Source organism: Salvia splendens, chromosome 12, assembly GCF_004379255.2.
Source record: "Salvia splendens isolate huo1 chromosome 12, SspV2, whole genome shotgun sequence".
NCBI lineage: Eukaryota > Viridiplantae > Streptophyta > Magnoliopsida > Lamiales > Lamiaceae > Salvia > Salvia splendens.
The window spans coordinates 28,849,428-28,868,455 of NC_056043.1; the positions used below are offsets into that span (position 1 = coordinate 28,849,428).

Genomic DNA, 19,028 nt, shown 5'->3' on the forward strand with positions numbered 1-19,028 from the left:
TAGCACAGTACCGAGACATCAAGGCCGAATTGAGATTGTTCAAATTTCTTACCGGATTAAACGAGAAATACGACTGGATCCGACGGGAGATCCTCAAAGAGGATCCCTACCCCTCAGCCGACGTAGCGTACGGATGGGTGAAACGGGAGGCAGCTCGACTCAAGATCATGTCGCCGGCGTCCGAATCGACCTCCATCGCTGTCGGGAGCGAGACATCATCGGGGGTCGGATTTGGGTTCGGGGCAAGCGAATACCGTCCACCACAGAACAGAGGACAACCACCTACGCAACGCAACACCACCAGCCGCCGGGGAAACAATCGTCCGGACAAATCCAAACTTTGGTGCTCCCACTGTGGAATGCAAAAACACACAAAGGAGACTTGCTTCCAATTAGTGGGATATCCAGAGTGGTGGGAAGAGGAGAAGGCCGGAAAGGCGAAGGTCGCTATCGGGACAAACAACGGAGGCCGAAATCAGACAGAAGGGGGGCGAGAGGCAACAGCCTTTCAAGAAAGGAAAACCGATACCGGAGGTCTCCTAACCGACGGCGGCGGACGCAGCGAGGGCAGCGGTGGTGGAGGGAAACCAGCCGAGGCGATGATCGCCTCATTCAGGCTAGACGGCGGGGAGACAGGAGGTAAAGGGTTAGGGTTTGCAGGCCCTAACCCTATTAAACTCGATTTCGCTATTAAGTCCCCAAGTTTTAGAAAATTCGAAATTCAACCCCACTTCAGAAAATATACCATTATTGAACCCCAGCATGTTGATAATTATAAACTTGACCCCCAGCCTGTTAGTAATTGCATAAGTAACCCCATTGTTTGCAAAAATTCATTTGCACCCCTGGAAAATCTTTCATATGCTTTTGAAGCCCGGGATGGGGAAATTAGTAACGCGACAGGGTGGATTTTTGACTGTGGGGCAACCGACACTATGTCATATGATAGGAATGATTTTTTAGAAATCCATAAAACACCCAAATCACATATTAAGACGTCAAATGGAGGGGTAACACCAGTGGAAGGGGCAGGAACTATAGAAATCTTTCCTAACGTGCATATTCCCAATTGCCTCTACGTGCCTAAATTGTCTCAGAAATTGATGTCGATAAGTCATGTAACTAAGGATTTAAACTGCTCACTCCTGATGCATCCAAACTTCTGTATGTTACAGGATATCCAGACGGGGAAGATTATTGGACGTGGCACTGAACGTCGTGGGCTCTACTTTGTGGACGAGATCGCTCGACGAGATGGTGCGGCGATGCTTGCTCACGGGTCCACTGATCGAGATACTTGGCTCTGGCACCGTCGGATGGGACATACCTCTCCGGGTTATTTGAAATCCTTATTTCCTAAACTTTTTGTTCCTAAAGATTTTTCTTGTGAAGCATGCGTTTTGGCCAAGAGCCACCGAAACTCATTTAAACCTAATGATACTCGTGTTCAGACTGTTTTCTCTTTGGTTCATTCTGATGTGTGGGGCCCAGCTCCTATAGGAACAAGCTTTGGATTTAAATATTTTGTGATATTTGTTGACGATTGCAGTAGAACTATGTGGGTTTATTTCATGAAACACAAATCTGAAGTATATGATAAATTCGTGTTGTTTTACAAAATGGTTCAAACCCAATTTCAGACATCTGTCAAAATCCTTCGTTCAGATAATGGGGGGGAATTTTTAAACACTCCAATGACAAATTTTTTTGAAAAAAATGGGTTAGTACACCAAACCTCTTGCTCCCACACACCAGAACAAAACGGGGTGGCAGAACGAAAGAACCGAATCATCCTAGAAATGACCCGGGCTCTCCTATTTGACTCGAAAGTACCACCATCATTTTGGCCGGAAGCCGTAGCCACATCCGTCTACCTCCTTAATCGACTTCCCACAAAAACCCTAAACCGAAAAACTCCTCTCGATCACCTATCCACCCTAACCAAAATTCCCCCTGCCCTATCCTTACCACCTAAAACTTTTGGGTGTTCGGTTTATGTCCATGTTCCCAAGCATGAAAGGAATAAATTTTCACCGTGTGCCATTAAATGCGTCTTCATGGGGTATGGGATTAACCAGAAAGGCTATAGGTGTTATGACCTGAAAACCAAACGAGTGATTACCACCATGAACTGCAACTTTCTTGAAAACGAATTCTACTACCACCTTGGGACTCAGGGGGAGAGTGTGAGACAGGGGGAGACCCGAGAAAATGACTCCCTTCGGTGGTATGTGCCAAGTAACTTCGATTCGGACCTAACAGAACAAGCTGGCACTGTTCCTGAGCCGATCCCGTCCACAGGGACGACCCCGACAACGCTTCCGCCGCGTTCCTCTGATCCAACCGTAACGGAATCCGAGGTAATATCTAGTCCGAATCATGAAACTTCAGATACTGTTTCTGACTCACTTGGTACAGAAGAAGAAGAACAGGAAGATACTACTATTGATCAGGATACAGGGCAGTATGTGCTTCCGCCGCGGAGCACGAGAGGAATTCCGCCCAAGAGATACTCCCTGGAACCCAGAGAGAGGAAAAATAGGTACTCAGTGGCCAACTTCGCCGAAGCCAATATATCCAAAATGGCACAGGCATTCCATGCAGCACTCTGTGACGAAGACATTCGTAGAACCTTTGAAGAGGCCTTCAGAATCAAGCACTGGAGGGAAGCTATGCTAGTCGAAATGAAAGCACTGGAACGGAATGACACTTGGAAAGTAAGCCCTCTGCCCGATGGGAAACATACAGTGGGCTGCAGATGGGTCTTCACAATCAAACGAAGACCAGACGGGAGTATTGAACGATACAAGGCGCGTTTAGTAGCAAAAGGATACACGCAGACCCATGGAGTGGATTATTCTGAAACATTCTCCCCCGTTGCGAAGATGAACACAGTACGTGTATTGCTGTCTATCGCAGCAAACAAAGACTGGCCACTCCATCAGTATGACGTCACCAATGCCTTCCTTCATGGGGAACTGAAGGATCCTATTTATATGGATGCTCCACCTGGGTTCACAGAGGAATTTGGGCAAGACAGGGTGTGCAAATTAAGGAAGACTCTGTATGGGTTAAAGCAGTCACCAAGGGCCTGGTTCGGGAGATTCACGGATGTAATGAAGCGCTATGGATACAAGCAGAGTAACTCAGATCACACCTTATTTACTAAACAGAGAGGAGAGAAGATCACTTGCCTTATAATCTACGTGGATGATATGATTATTACAGGGGATGATACAGAAGAAATGAACGATCTCAAGGGACACTTGGCTGCAGAGTTCGAAATGAAGAATCTAGGAGATCTCAAATATTTCCTTGGGATCGAGGTTCTCAGATCCGGAAAAGGAATCTTCATTAGCCAACGGAAATATGTTCTCGATCTCTTGACGGAAATGGGGATGCTAGAGTGCAGACCGGCAGATACTCCCATTGTACAGAATCATGGCCTCCAAATAATCAAAGGAGCATTATCAACCGATCGAGGACGGTACCAACGGCTTGTGGGAAAACTTATCTACCTATCCCACACTCGACCCGATATCGCTTACGCAGTTGGGGTACTTAGTCAGTTTATGCATAACCCACAGGAGGAGCACTGGGAGGCGGCACTTAGAGTAGTGCGCTACCTGAAGGGAACGGCCGGACATGGGGTACTGTTCCGAAAAAATGGACATCTTAACATCCATGGATACACCGATGCAGACTGGGCCAGAAACCCAGTTGATAGACGATCAACAGGAGGATACTTCACATTTGTGGGCGGAAATTTAGTCACTTGGAGGAGCAAGAAGCAGAAAGTAGTGGCTCTATCAAGTGCAGAGGCTGAATTCCGAGGCATCAAAAGTGGACTCACGGAGATTTTATGGCTTAGAAGGGTGATGAAGGAGCTGAACCTCGAATCACAAAAACCGTGCAAATTACTCTGTGACAACAAGGCAGCAATCAGCATTTCAGAGAATCCGGTGCAACATGATAGAACCAAACACGTGGAAATTGATCGGCATTTCATAAAGGAGAATCTTGAAGAGAAGATAGTAGAAATCCCATATGTGAAGTCCGAAGATCAATTGGCAGACATCCTGACTAAAGCCGTATCAGCCAAGATCTTTCAAGAAATGTTGAGCAAGTTAAACTTCGGGAATCCCGTCGCTTAACTTGAGGGGGAGTGTTGGAAGGAAGATCCCCAGAATATCCTGCATAATTGAAGCAAGGATTACATAGAATCAAGGGAGAAGATTGGGGGAAATCAATCACACCAATTAGGGATATTATACACGGTTCTACCATAATTAAACTTACCTTGTATAGCTCTCATTAGGCCTATATTAACAGTGTACCAAAGTTAGTGTAAACATATAAGAATTATCCCTAATACTCAATTTCTACAGGTATAACAACCTTTTTGAGAAGGTAAATGAGAAATATACATTCTCAATATACTTTTCCCCTTGGAGATGCTCTAACGCATTATTAATTGTTAATGAAATTTGCTAAGCACGTTTCACTAATCGGAAACGACAATGCTCTAGAAAACTACCCATAATTTCACAAATAGAAGTATAACAAATATAGGTTTTTATGTTTTCGTTTTTGTGTTCAATAACAAAATAGGCTCTATGTCCTTCAAGCTCATTTTGGCAATGCCCAATTAGCAACGAGCCTCACGTTTTGTTGATGGCATTAAGATTGGTTCGTTTAACCGTGAGGGAGTTGATACGAGTATTTCGATTAGTATTAATTAGTTTAGATATATTAGGGATTTGCATATCTTTTCTTATATTTGTTTCTTGTTCCTTAAGCTAGTATTCTAGTATTATAAATATAATAGATTGTTTTCATTTTATTCATTCAACCCATTAATGAAATCAGTATTTCGCCCAACTTGGCTTGAATCACAAAATTCAATTTCTCTATCGCTGCTGACGAGAACTTCTCGCGCTCAGCTGCAATTTTTTGCCGTCCAAGTCACGACCCAACGTTGGCGCTCGACAAACGACGACATCTCGTTTCTTGATTTCGCGTGGAAATCGACGTCGATAAACGACGACATCTCGTTTCTTGATTTCGCGTGGAAATCGACGTTAAGGAGTTAGGTTCTTAACAAATACCTAGACGGCCACCCATCGCATTGTAGTAATCCTTTATTTTTTGTTTCACTTACAACAAATGGCATTAAAATTGAATTAATCCTTTATTTTTGTTTCTATAAAATCCTTTGCTAGAACGGACTTCTCCACAAATAATTTTTCCAAAATGGAAAAAACAGATAAGAAAGTCACTGTCAGAAAGTCAGCATTAAAGGAAAAAATATAAAATAATAATGAATTAAAAATTGTCGGTATATGATTTGTTGCCTGCAACTAAGATAAGGAAGAAAATTTAAAAATCCAATGTTTCTAACTCTGCAATCATAATCGTCATTTTTTATGCAAACCCAAAGTTTTTGTCAATTTTCATACACCTTCTCGCGCTCTGTCTAGCTTACCCATTTTCTTCTTTTTAAAATTTTTAATCATTTTTGTCTTTTTCTAACGTAATCTCCGCCATTTTCAGCGGGATCTCTATTCAACCCCATTTGAATAGCGGTTGTCGTGAATAAACATGGATTTTTTGGCCATTTAAGTAATGAGGTACGATGATTTCTTGGTACTGAATTTCCCCTCTTGTTTGATTTGTTTGGTTATGATTTCTTGCTTGATTTAGTTTTTTTTTACTGTGAATGAACTGCATTTGATGCTTGTAGATTTGAGATGTCATGTTTGTGCCTAAGTTAGGTTTTTATTTATTTATCATTATTGAGTAATAAATATTTGCGGTAGCTCTGATTATCTTGTGATTGGGAAACTTGGGCCTTTTCTGCTGTAGGGTTTTGCTGAAGTAAACTTGATCTTGGATATCTATTTGGTTGTGGGGATTAATTAGGTTGTATTTCAAGTGAGGAGAGTGAAGCTCAATTCTTTAGGGGGAATAGAATAAAAGGGGGGAATTGGTGAAGATTCTGGGTGGTTTCTGGTTGATTTTGATGGCTCAGACCAATCTGAAGCAATCTCCAGATCAAATATTTGGGACTTCTTCTCACTCGAGGTCGAGGTCTCTATCTCAGCCGTCATTCATGGCGAATAATTGCCTGCCCCCTTTAAGCCCCTTTCCTCCTAGTGAGCCTTCATTGGCTTCTCCGAACTCGAGTTTCAAGAACATGTCGATGGAGGAAATGGATGTCGCGTCGCGAGGTCCTGCAATGGGTCTCACTTCTCCGAGGGAGAATCCGTTTCGTGGGAGTGGTCTTCCTCCCCGTAGAGGCCATCGCCGTTCTAACAGTGATGTCCCGTTAGGGTTCTCTGATATGATTCAGTCTTCACCTCAGTTGGTCCCCATAAGCAGCCAGGGAGGTTTAGGCCCAATGGCGAATACAAGGGAGAAGTTGGGAAATGGTATGCTGGTTGGGGTGAACAAAGTCGAGATGGAAGAAGTTAATTATGCAAAAAGTGAGGACGTGGGTGACAGAAAGCCTGAGGGAGAGGTTGTGGATAACTTCTTTCAGTCGCTGATGGAGATAGATCAGTCGGATACTTTGAACTCTTCTGGCGCCCACGGCAAAGATAGGAACACCCTTGCCAGGGGCACAAAGGTTGTTGGTGGCGATAGCAACATTTATGAATCAGAAAACTTACAAAAGAATGCTGCTTCTGCATCCCAAATTCGGCATTTTAGGAGCCTTTCAATGGATAGCGGCATTGGAAGCTTTCAGTTTGGTGACTCGCCTCTAAATTTACAGAACTCTCTGTGTAATCGGGCAGATCAGCTCTCGCCTAGCAATTCATTGAGTGAAAACTCAACTGATATTAATTTGGACTTTGGACGCGGTGAATTTAATGAAGTTGAGCTGAAAAAGATAAGGGCAGATGACAGGCTCTCAGAAACTGCAGTATCGGATCCAAAGCGAGTGAAGAGGTACAGTTCTGTTGAAACATTTATTTGAACTTTAGGACACAATTTTTGGTGTTAAATATGTTCTAATTTTATTTTTTTCCTCAGGATATTGGCAAACCGGCAATCAGCTGCTCGTTCGAAGGAGAGGAAGCTCCGGTACATGTCTGAATTGGAACATAAGGTGCAGACACTGCAAACAGAGGCCACCACGCTATCAGCTAAAATTACTGTTGTCCAGGTGCATAGCTGTGGCGTTATGTTTTTTCCTGCTCGTATTCAATAAAAGATAGCAGTCTGGGTTAACTGATTTTTCTTGTCTCTTCAGAAAGACCATGCCGAGTTGACTAATCAGAACAATGAGTTGAAATTCCGCATTCATGCTATGGAGCAACAAGCACATTTGAGAGATGGTATTATGCTTGTTTACTAAATTTTACGAAATCTACTTGAATTTGTGAATGCACTTCATGCAGTATCATCCACTTACATCACATAGGCTAGATGCAAATAATATGTTCTACATTTCTAGCATTTGGTTTGTCATGTTTATTGGCATACATATTGTCATTTAGTTATACACTTGTAGTCTGTGTACTCCTAAAACATATCCTACTTCATCAGGTGGGATATCTATCATCCAAGTCATATCTAAAATAATCAAGCGCTTTGCCTTATCCACCCATTTAAAATAAATAAAAATTAAACATTGATAATATTGAACTATCGATTAGAATCCGCTCTAGTCCAACAAAGTAATGAGGCCACGTTGTCAGAAAATAGTACTTTTCCTTGTTAGTACTTCATATGCTGATAATATAAGGTGTCGTTTGGTTGCTATGACTAATTATCATATGATAATCCATCTAGGATTAAGTTGTAGATTAAGTTGTGAGATTATTTTGGTTGAAGGGGTGGCTATGACTAATCATCACATGATTATCCACCTAGGATTAAGTTGTGAGATCTCATGAACCAAACATAATACACATTTAATCATTAGATATAACCTTGCAAATTGACCCTAAGAGGATTCCCCAAGACCAAAGTATGCAATATTTTTTTTATAATGCAGTGATTTTTATGTTTAGCTGGTATTTTTCAATGATCGTGTTAGTAGTATTTGTTTAGAACTTCACAGCATGCTAGTGAATTCACATAAAATGCCAATACATGATTCCCTAACCTAATTCCTCCCTCCCTTCCCTCCCTCCACCCCATCTTCTCGTCCTAGTTTATGTAAGTTTGATGTGCAAGAGTAATTTTGCTGAGCATTTTGGCTTTTTGTGGCAGCTCTGCACGAGACGTTGACTGCAGAAGTTCAGCGCTTGAAGTTTGGAAACATGGGGCTTAGAGATGAGGGTAGAACTTCTAATGGCATGGCACAGTAGGTAGCTAGTACGAAGCATAACATGTTCTCTCTGCAGGAACAGCACCCCAATCAAGGACAACGGCTATCTGTTACAACTTCAGCCGCAACTACAACTTCATCTGCTCCTACTTCTGATTAGCCGAGATCACATTATTTGAGTCCCTAATTCAATTGGTTAGTTAAATTACAGTATCTGGTACTGGAGATGTTTTCATAGCGTGGTTTGGTTTAGACTTTAGACCAGTATATCATATATAGTCTTTAATGTTGATTTATTATTTTTATATGAGCTGCTTAGAGAATAATTATGTTGGATTTGTTTTATTGGTATATATAAAGGTGAAGACTACAGTTTGACTTGAGGTGCCATGCTGTTTCTATTAAGTTTTTGCTGGTGAAGCTCCCTCAAATTTCAAAATCTGTTGGGGCTAGTTTTTCTTTAAAGCTGATTCATTCTGTATCAGAATGGTGTGATGTTAAACTCTTCTGAGAGATGAAGTTCATCTTCTGAGAAGCAACCGTGTTTCGTGTTGCTTACGAATTTTTGCGAAATGCTAGTGTGTTGCTCCATTATGCTCTTTGGAGAAGAGTGGGATTATTATCTTGGTCTGGGCTTCACATTATTGCAATGGGGGGTTTTGAGAAGACTAACTGCATAAAGTTAGTTGCTTTTCACTTTGTATTTTGCTATCATTGGAGATTCTTTCATGTGAATGGGACTCCACCATTGTTTTGGACATTGCAATTGTGTGTGTGTGTGTGTATGAGAGAGAAGAGAGCAAGAGAGGGAGGGAGATTCTTCATTGAAATATGGGGCTATTGTTGTCTCCTTTAATGATACTAGAAAGAAATGTCTAGCTTGAAAGCGATTTGACTAATTTATATTGTATGATTGAATGACCTAATTATTTGGAGTGCAGTGAGATTTTATTTTTGAAGTGTAGTAATAGTTTATAGTATATTAATTGATAACAAACAATGTTTTGTAATAAATTTTACAAGAAAGAGAAGAATATTCATCAGCAAATAATTGCTGTATTTTTCACTTCCGTCAACTGCATTAATTCCAACAGCAGTATATAACGGCTCTAGTTTTGAAATATTTTCATTTTCTTGTTTTCAGTAATGAAATTTCATGAATTTGGTAAATCTGATAATTTTAGGATGACTCCATATTTTTGTTCCATGCCCTATTTCTCTTTTATTGAACCTGTGATCATCTTTGATCTTCGGATTGACCACTTTGTAATCATAAAAAAACTGATGCATGAATGTAACGTTTTGTTGAAATTAGAAGTCTTTGTCTAATTCTGGAATATCACATAGTCTATAAAACCAATGAGACAACACACAAACTTTAATTTTACTAACTATGCCTGAACTTAATTTTACTAACTATGCCTATGTGTGTGTTAAATATTGCCAGCGTCGTTTAAATATTAGCAGCTAAAATCATGAAATTTGACTAAATCCTAAAATGTCACAACTTTAAAGTATAAAGGGAATTTCACAAACTTATTATTTTCCCCTATACTAGTTTTTATGAGTATATTTGTCTATATGATAATTAATGTAACTGATCAACTATCAACTACTCCTATTAAAATGAAATTGATACCGCATGCTCTGATCTGAGATTCTGAGAGAATAATAAAATAGAGAAATGAGATTTAAAAAAAGGTATTACAACACTACATAAATTAATAATAGTGCCATAGAAATAATCATGTTAAATGTCAGAATATAATGATTTTAAAAATGGGCAGACATTTAAATAATAAACGAATCTAAAATTAGGGTATGTTTGTTTGGTATGTTAGTGGGTGGATAGAGTCCACTATCAACCCTTATGTCTGTGTTTGATTGCCATGTTTGTAATACAAGCGACCCGGATTTGATTCACACAACCCGCTTATGGTGGTGTTTATTTGGGTCCATTTAGCTGATAACTCTGTCTCTATTGATTCATGTGTTAGAGTTTTAGTAGCAAAAAAATGCTAGGCTTCCCTCGGCCAAAATACATAATTACCCCCTCCAATTTTTAGATCCACCATCCTCTTCATCGATTAGGATTCCCAATCCAAGCTTTCAAGATCTGCGGCGATTCTGCTGCAAGAAAAATCAATACGATGAACGTCGGGTAGGGTGTGTTGGGGACGAAATCGTGGAATAACGAAACTCCTGATTCAATTACGAATCTAATTCGAAGGTCTAGGTGGGCAGAATAAGCTTGGGCGTTTAATTCTGATTCAATCCAATTCTGAGGGCCGATCAAAATTAGATCCAATTGCATAGGAGCCATGGCCGAGCAAAATCTGCGTGTGAGGGTAATGTTTTCCAAAAACTCTGTAATATTATCCATCTTCAATTCGTTATCGGGCTTCGATTTATTATTTACGTAATACAGAAATTTTGGGTGCTTGAGTTCTTCTTTGTGGATGTATGTATTAAGCAGGTTATAACATGTATGTGGTTTGATGTAATTTCTAATTATATTTCAACTTGCTAAGCTTAAATTATGTTGCTCTGTACATAATCCGTATAGGTTGACCGGAAAGATGAGGAATCGACCACCGTTCTGATTTACTGGAGGAAGTACTGAAAAATCTAAGGCTCAATCTCCTCTTGGTAAGCATGCTACTCACTACGATTGAACCTAACCCGAAAAAAAGGAAACATGGTGGTAAAGATGCACCACAAAAACTCATTGACTCTATTCCAGATCATGTAAAACAGTTAGACAGGCTTGTTCGTGTAACTGATAGATCATGCATAGACAATCTTCGAATGGATAGAAACACATTTGGTAGATTATGTCGTCTTCTGCGTGACCGAGTTGGACTAGTAGATCAGAAATTTGTAACGGTTGAAAAACAAGTAGCTATGTTTTTATGCATTCTATCCCACCACAAAAAAAACACGGATTGTTGGTCACAATTTCATGCGTTCGTCGCAAACTGTGTCTAAATATATGCATATAGTGCTCCGTGGGGTTCTTACTTTACACGAGGTGTTTTTAGTGCAACCCGATCCAGTTGATGATACATGCACTGACCCAAGATGGACGTGGTTTAAGGTCGGTTAAATATGTGAAATGCCCTTTTGTTTTAGATATGTTATTTACATAATCACATGGCTTACCCTATTTTTGTAACAAATCATTAGGGATGCCTTGGGGCTTTGAATGGTACGTATATAAACGTCCGGGTTCCCATTGCGGACACCCCTAGGTACCGAAATAGGAAGGGCCAGGTAACGACAAACACTCTTGCGGTATGTGATCGACGACTCCGTTTTGTGTATGTACTACCGGGATGAGAGGGATCAGCAGGTGATTCGAGGATATTACGTGATGCTATTAGCCGGCCGTTTGGACTGAAAGTTCCCAAAGGTAGATCATTCTGATTTTTCATTGATAGTTCAACACATTTTTATTACACAGTGTTCTTATCTGATTATTATCATGAACCGTCCCACTCATCTTATAGATTGCTATTAACTTTGCGACAATGCGTATTCAAACAGCGAGGGATTCATCACACCATATAAAGGCGTTCGCTATCATTTGAAAGAATGGGGTCCTGGAACACAAGCACCGCAAACTCCCGAAGAACTTTTCAATTTAAAGCACACTAAAGCAAGGAATGTGATTGAGCGTGCCTTTGCTGTTCTTAAGATGCGTTGGGGAATCCTTCGCAGCCCGAGTTTCTACCCTATCGACGTGCAAACCGGGTTGATAATTGCTTGCTTCCTGCTGCACAATTTTATTCGTACTAATGTCGAAGTGGATCCCTGTGAGGACGGCTTAAATACTCAACCAGATGAAAGGTATGGCAGTGACAACGACGAGTCGGTAGTTCCAACTATCAATGCTGTCTCGCCAACCGCTTTGTGGACGAAGAAGAGGGATGATTTGGCGGCTGCAATGTGGGGTGAAAGAATGATCGGGTGAACGTCGTACCATGAGTTTATGAATTCTTTCGTACTACTATATGACCGTGCAGTTGTCTATTGAATAAACTAATGGTGTGTATGAACTGCTTAAATTTTATTGTGATAAACTTCGTTATGTTTGGCGTAGGTTCATACTTTATATTATGGATTAATGACATGCATTGGTTAGCGTCTATTCAATATTGAGGTCACCCAGTCTAAAAGTGCATCTGTTGTAATGATCATTGTAATCATTTTCTTAGTATACAATTTTGAGTTTGGGGGCTTCAAGGCCAGCATATCTGTAGCCCTTTCAATTTCCTTTTAAAGTGTAGACGTTAGAGCCATAAAATACTTCCATTAGTAGGGATCAAAATACCATACATTACACTCAATGATCAAGCATTTACACAACATGAAAATTTGCCTTGATCATGAGCATACACAACGCAAATAACATCAAACTTACGACAATTTAAAGCTGACCACTACTGCATATAGCTAAAGTAAGTACTTCCAACGATATTAAGGACGTTCAAAGAACACGTAAAATGTGACGTCAAGTGCATCAACAAGCTTGAAATGGCAACGCACCCCTTCAACCAGGTTGTGCTCGTTTTTTAATCGAGACCACCCATGCTTCACCCATATCTTGCTCGACTTGTTTTTTAGTGTACATCGCCACCTCCCCTGTTCGATCACCAGATACGCGCCCGCTTTAACTGCCCCCAGTGGGATATTGCGTAGCCAGAAGCCATAAGGGATCTCAAGGCTGCCATTGATGTTCGCCTGGTTGAGCGAAATGATGAATGTAGGGAGGCCGTCGATGTTTAGTGCCCCGCTATCGTCCACATAGTCCTCATCCACAGTTGTGTCAGATTCATTCTCAGATGGTACGTAATCGTCGGATGTATCGATGTCCGGTGAGTAGCTACCTTCGACGTCGTCGTCTTCAACAACTACAAATACAAGGAGTATATGTATTATGCCCATATGAACAAATTACACGATTTTAGAGAGTTTACCGTCAACGTCTCCCTGCGGTGGACAATGCGATGCGCTATCAAACCGCTTAACATTGAAAATTCCAACATCCACCAAAGTGAAGGTGAGATGATCGCCGTGTACGACGCCCGTAGCACGAACAAACTCTCGCCATCCGGTGGATAAGTAGAACCCGTTGGCAATCTTCAGAATTCGCACTATAAACCGCATTCCATTCGACCAAACGAGCCTACAGTCGAACGGTAGTTCATCCCCGTGAATCCCGACGAATTCGGGAGGAATTCGCTGCAAGATATAAGTTGAAGTGAAAACAACATAGCAATTTCATATGTAATCTATGAAAATCGACAGCCACCCACCATGTCATCCTTGCAATGTTCCTGGTGGAAAACCTTCATGAATGCAGGGAGTCTTTGGTAGTCCGGGTCGACGTTCGGGATGGAGTTAGAACCTTCACCACCCATTTGAAGTTGTCTTTGCTGCAAATTTGAAATAGGATTCGAATATCTGTGGAGTGTTGCATGGACCGAGTAAAAGCTATTTGCATAAATAAGCTGAATAATGGGGAAGACAACCTTCTGGATAATATTGATGATAGTTGACTCGGTGGTTGAGGAAGGTGGAGAATATTGATGATAGCTGACTCGGTGGGTGAGCAACATAAAATGTCGCGTGTGAACGTGGCAATGCATAGCTTCTCGCAAATCACGCTTGAGGCTGGGAGTTGATTAAAATGGAGAAAGAACGAGGATTTGCAGCGGAGAAACCATAATAATTAATACGCATATTGAAGTCATTTATATATTGAAGTAATACTCGAATCGGTTTTTCACAAATTCCAATCCCCCGACCATGCACTAACCGATTTAAGAATAAGATAAAACCACGATATTTTAAAAGAACAAATTATAATATAATACCGCATGTTACCGAAATCAAGTGTGTATACATATGTTGATAAAAACACGATATATTAATAGAACAAATTATATATAATTTAAAATCACTACTGCCTAATCCACCGCCTACATAAACGGGTGGTTGACTAATATAAAATGAGATATTAATGCACTCAATATGTGGACATATCTTGGAATAAATTAAGTAAATAAACATATGTACTCCACATCGGTATTGAATAAATAAATGTGATACCGAAAATAACGCAACTCTCCATTTAATTCGGTCATACTAAATCGACCAAATCCTAGATTTGTACTCCACCGACGGTGTATGCGACATGTTAGGCCGGCGGGATGGTCACTATTTTGTACCCAGCCCCTAATGGATTTGACAAATATCTACCAAGGGTTAAATGCTATATGAAAAATGTCTATATAATAAACTGAACTTTGCAATTGTAACCAAATCATCCAAAATGAACTCCCGAATTCCAGCTCAATCAACGTTTTTCTATAGTGGCAAATGGAATGTAGAGATGGATTATTTGTTGATCACAACCCTCATCGAGAATAGGAATGGGCATGGAAGGGACGATGCAACCTTTCCCAACTATGTGCTTCGTTTGTGTATGAAATTGATTAACTGTCGTTTTGGTTCAGAACTTACATGCAGCGACATTACCACGCGGTTGTTGGTGCTCAAGCAGTGATACGATACGTTCAAGGCGTTGGTTGCTACTCCCGGCGTACGCTGGGAATATGTCGACAAGCTCGTCGTTGCTAGTGAGGCAGTGTGGAAGGGCGTACTCATGGTGCGCACACTCAGTTTCATGTCCACATTCAAGTTTGTTTATTTTTTTTTACATTAGCAAATGTCGTGTTGCCTTTTGCAGCTGAATCCGTTCGCCGGGGCGTACTACCGCCGCGACGAACCACATTTTAACGAATTGGCAACTATTTTCGGTTACTTCGACGTGAAGGTTGAGGAGGCAACCGAGGTGATAACCTTATCTGACAATACCGAGATCGTTGTCATTACTGACACCGTCGAGCCAAACGCTCCCGTGCGTGGGCGTGTGCATGTAATGGATGAGGATCTCGATGAGGTCAACTCACCAGCGCCGGGGGCAGCATCGCGTGTTCACCGGAAGCTATTTCAGATTGACTAGATTAACCTAGAACTAGACCACCTCTCATCTTCAAAGTCACCAAGCCGCGTCATACCGGCGAAGAAGGTTATGGGGGCTTCACCCAAAGGTTCCTCGGGGGCTTCTTGCAGCCCACTCCCAACGTCACGCAAGACGACCCCGTAGCTGGTGTTTAATTAGTTTCAATTAAATGTTACGAAATATGCTGTAGGGTTTAGCATTTTGCACGTAAGTTTATAAAGTATGTATGAAAGTCGTAATGTTCTGTTGTACGTCCTCATCCTTAGTAGTCGTTGGTTTAAAATCGTAGGTACTTAAGTAGTACTGTTATGTTTTATGGCTTCATCCGTAGATCGTCGTTGGTGAAAATGTTATGTGATATGTCTACATCCTTAGGGATTGGGAAAAAATATTGCTTCATGGATGTGTCGATTCTCTATGTAGTATGAATTTAGGAGTGAAGGTGTTGCTGTTTTAATTTGGTTTAAGAAAAATTGGATTAATAGGCATGTCGGTTGTGTACGTTATATTTAACAAGTCCAATTATTAATAATTAAGAAATATAATAGTGGATTGCAAAAGCTATTTCAATTAAAGCATTAAATTTCAAACCCAACATTGCTAATATTTCATCATGCATATACACCCGTGTCTGGATTGTTACTACGAGCATTAACAGATTACACATGTTGGTCGGAGTTCACCATATACAACTGCAAAAGCTCATAAACAGATTACAGACGTTGTTCGGAGTTCATCACATAAAACCGCAAAAGTATAAGCGGGCATACTACGTAAAATGCATTTGCCCTATACGACAAAATACTAGGAAACGTCCACCCCAACTCATAATTTATAGCAACCCATCAGTGTCCAGAAGATCACGCACAAAGGCCAGACGAGCAAACTCATCCAGACCCCGAAAAAGATCCATAAGCTCGGGCTCCTTCACAAGCTTTTTTGCTGCATAAAATTGCTGCTTTATGGTGAGGCCGACCATACCTTTCACTTGACTGAACACCTCCGATCTCTTCGTGCTAAGGTCGAACTCATACCCAATTCGACTTGATATTTCCTTCAACCGATCATGTGTGTCTTCGTGGATGCGAGTCATCAAAGTAAGGACACTGTCAATCTTGTCAACCTTGGCCATCGAATGAACAACCTTCCTTTTCTTGTTATTTTTGTGCGGCACATGTTGTGCAGGTGCATCAGGCACCGACATGCTCTTATCAACCATCTCCGGTATAATACCTTCAGGGAAGACGTGGTCAGGGTATAGTTCGTCTAAGGTCATTGGGGAAGACTTATCGGAATCTTCATTCAAAGGCACCTTTGAGCCATAGATTCGGGGAACCGCATCCCTGGTATCCACAGCCCGAATTCCATCCGCACGGTCCTTCCCGAATATCTCTTTCCAATCGTTCAACAAGGGCCAAGACTTGTTCCTCATATATTTCGCATTGCTGTCTTTCTGCCATAAAAAGTAAAGAATAACATTAGTCAAGAAGCTGACACCAAAAAAAATGCATAACTCCCCAATAATATCTAAAACACAACCTGAACGACTTGTGCCCATTGTTCATCATCGATATCTATTTTGTAATTACCATCGGCATTGAAACCCACGCCACTGTGGTCGAGGATTAATGTTAGCGAATAGTAGTTCCTCTTCCAAGTACTGATCTTAGACTTGATATGAGGGTGAACACATAAGTCGGTCTTTGGGAATTCGCGGCGAAGTGCCTCTTTTGCTCGGGTTAAATATCCTGCACGGAAGCCATTATCAGATTTCCATCCGGCTGCAGCCAGCTCCTTCATGGTTGACATAAGGATCTCCTCCTCACGTTGTGTCCATACACGTCTTGACCTGTCCATTGCAATCCCTCTGCCGAGATGAGGTTCCGGCTCAACTGGCAACAAAAGAATGTCCTCATGTTCCATGTTGCAAAAACTGATAACACAGGAGTGAAGGAAATTTAATAGAGGGATTACCATCTGTCATTGGACTGTTGTTGGTGTCATTGGCACTCAATTGTTGGGAACCCATGGGAGCTAGCTTCAACTAATGATTACTATATAACGGCAACAACAACAAATAACACATTGAATCAATAAATCTCTAATGCACAATCTGGTTTCCAATATATAGTTTTTACAGTATACTGAAAAGCACGACAATTCATAAATTTCCCAAACCAACCCTGACGAGGGATGCAACACAACACAAATCTCAGACTGCATTATCGTAGACGAAGGCAATGTAATTGTAAAAACCTAGCAGAATTTTGTTACGCCAGCCTATCTCATTTGTGCCGCTGATCAGTTATACATTGATAAAGGCAATTTTTCGTTGACAGAAGACAAGCTATGAAAGCATACCACCGCTAAACGAAATCGATCGCCGGTCGGATTCAACAAACTCTGCAAGAGCTTCAAACGGCTGACAATGGTAACTCCGTCAAAGTGTCGCCAAAATAATCTGAAGTTGGCTTTTAATTCACAAATTGAGTGAAATAGAAATTGGAGGCGCGAATTGTGAATTTGGGGACGCGCCATAAGGGTTTTTGGAGGGCAATTATGGAATTATGAAAAATTAATGAGGCTATTTTTGGGAATGTACCATTGTATCATACATCTCGGTGTGCCATACCAACAGCTGAATTGCAAACATGTGTTAAGTATTGTGCCAAACAAACACCAGTAGGTGATTACTATACAATTCACAAAACATAAATATAGTGTTGCCTATATGCTAACACATGTTGGTCTATTATGCCAAACAAATGAGTCCTTAAGAGCATCCACAATAGCGCCTAGCGCACCGCCTAGCCGAGCGCCGGCTCTAGGCGGTGCGCTAGGCGAACTATTGCAGCCGCCTAGCCGATTTCGCGGAAAAAAACCGCCTAGCGCTCGGCGGTTCCGCGGCGCTAGGCGATCCGCTAGGCGCTATTGCAGCGTCCGGATCGCCTAGCGCACCGCCTAGCGCGAATTTTTAATTTTTTTTTTTTTCCGAAACACTATATATACGCAACTTGCCCGTCATTTTCATTCGCACCACTTGTATTAACGAGTACTCTCTCTATCTTAATTTCTGTACAAGATCAACACCTAGAAATGAGTAACGCCGGTGGTAGTGGTGGGAGTGGTGGGGATGCTGAGGAGTACGAGCGTATAATGAACGAAGCGCTAGAGGCCTATACGAACCGTGAGATTGATCAATGGATGCAGAGGGCCTTGCAGCCGGCGGTACCTCGACCTCGACCAGTGGTACACCGCCGAGCGGTGATTGATCGTGATCACGTAGCTGCACATCAGCGCCTATACGAAGACTACTTCGCACAGGAGCCGCGGTTCAACGCCAACCTTTTCAGGCGCCGTTTTAGGATGCGCAGGTCCCTGTTTATGCGTATTGTTAACGGATTGGAGCAACGATATCTGTATTTCCGCTTTAGGCACGATGCTGCTGGCAGACCCGGCCACACTCTTATTCAAAAGTGCACTGCGGCAATCCGGCAGTTGGCCTACGGAGGCGCTGCAGACATGTGGGACGAGTACCTCCACATCGGTGAGACGACTGCCCTGGAGTGTATGAAGTATTTCTGTCAGGGCGTGATTGAAATATTCGGTGATCAGTACCTTCGAAGCCCTACCACCGATGACTGCCGGGATTTGCTGCGGATGCACGGGGAACAGCATGGGTTCCCAGGGATGTTAGGCAGCATAGATTGTATGCATTGA

General features: G+C 41.6%; 3 protein-coding genes across 3 annotated transcripts; 2 read left to right on the plus strand and 1 right to left on the minus strand.

Annotated features, from left to right (window-relative positions):
* The first annotated feature begins 5,369 nt into the window (after positions 1–5,369).
* LOC121758000 (bZIP transcription factor 29-like) lies at positions 5,370–8,661 on the plus strand. The gene is made up of 5 exons (XM_042153444.1): positions 5,370–5,630; positions 5,866–6,951; positions 7,036–7,168; positions 7,256–7,340; positions 8,221–8,661. The coding sequence occupies exons 2-5, from the start codon at positions 6,023–6,025 to the stop codon at positions 8,316–8,318; spliced, it is 1,245 nt and encodes a 414-aa protein (XP_042009378.1). The 5' UTR covers positions 5,370–5,630; positions 5,866–6,022; the 3' UTR covers positions 8,319–8,661.
* A 2,805-nt stretch (positions 8,662–11,466) lies between these two features.
* On the plus strand, positions 11,467–12,251 carry LOC121757834. The gene is made up of 2 exons (XM_042153306.1): positions 11,467–11,486; positions 11,825–12,251. The coding sequence occupies exons 1-2, from the start codon at positions 11,467–11,469 to the stop codon at positions 12,249–12,251; spliced, it is 447 nt and encodes a 148-aa protein (XP_042009240.1).
* A 506-nt stretch (positions 12,252–12,757) lies between these two features.
* Positions 12,758–14,818, minus strand: LOC121757835 (B3 domain-containing protein REM8-like). Its single transcript, XM_042153307.1, has 4 exons — positions 14,807–14,818; positions 13,597–13,716; positions 13,258–13,522; positions 12,758–13,191 (listed from the first exon to the last, which is right to left on the minus strand). The coding sequence occupies exons 1-4, from the start codon at positions 14,816–14,818 to the stop codon at positions 12,758–12,760; spliced, it is 831 nt and encodes a 276-aa protein (XP_042009241.1).
* Between the last annotated feature and the right edge of the window lie 4,210 nt (positions 14,819–19,028).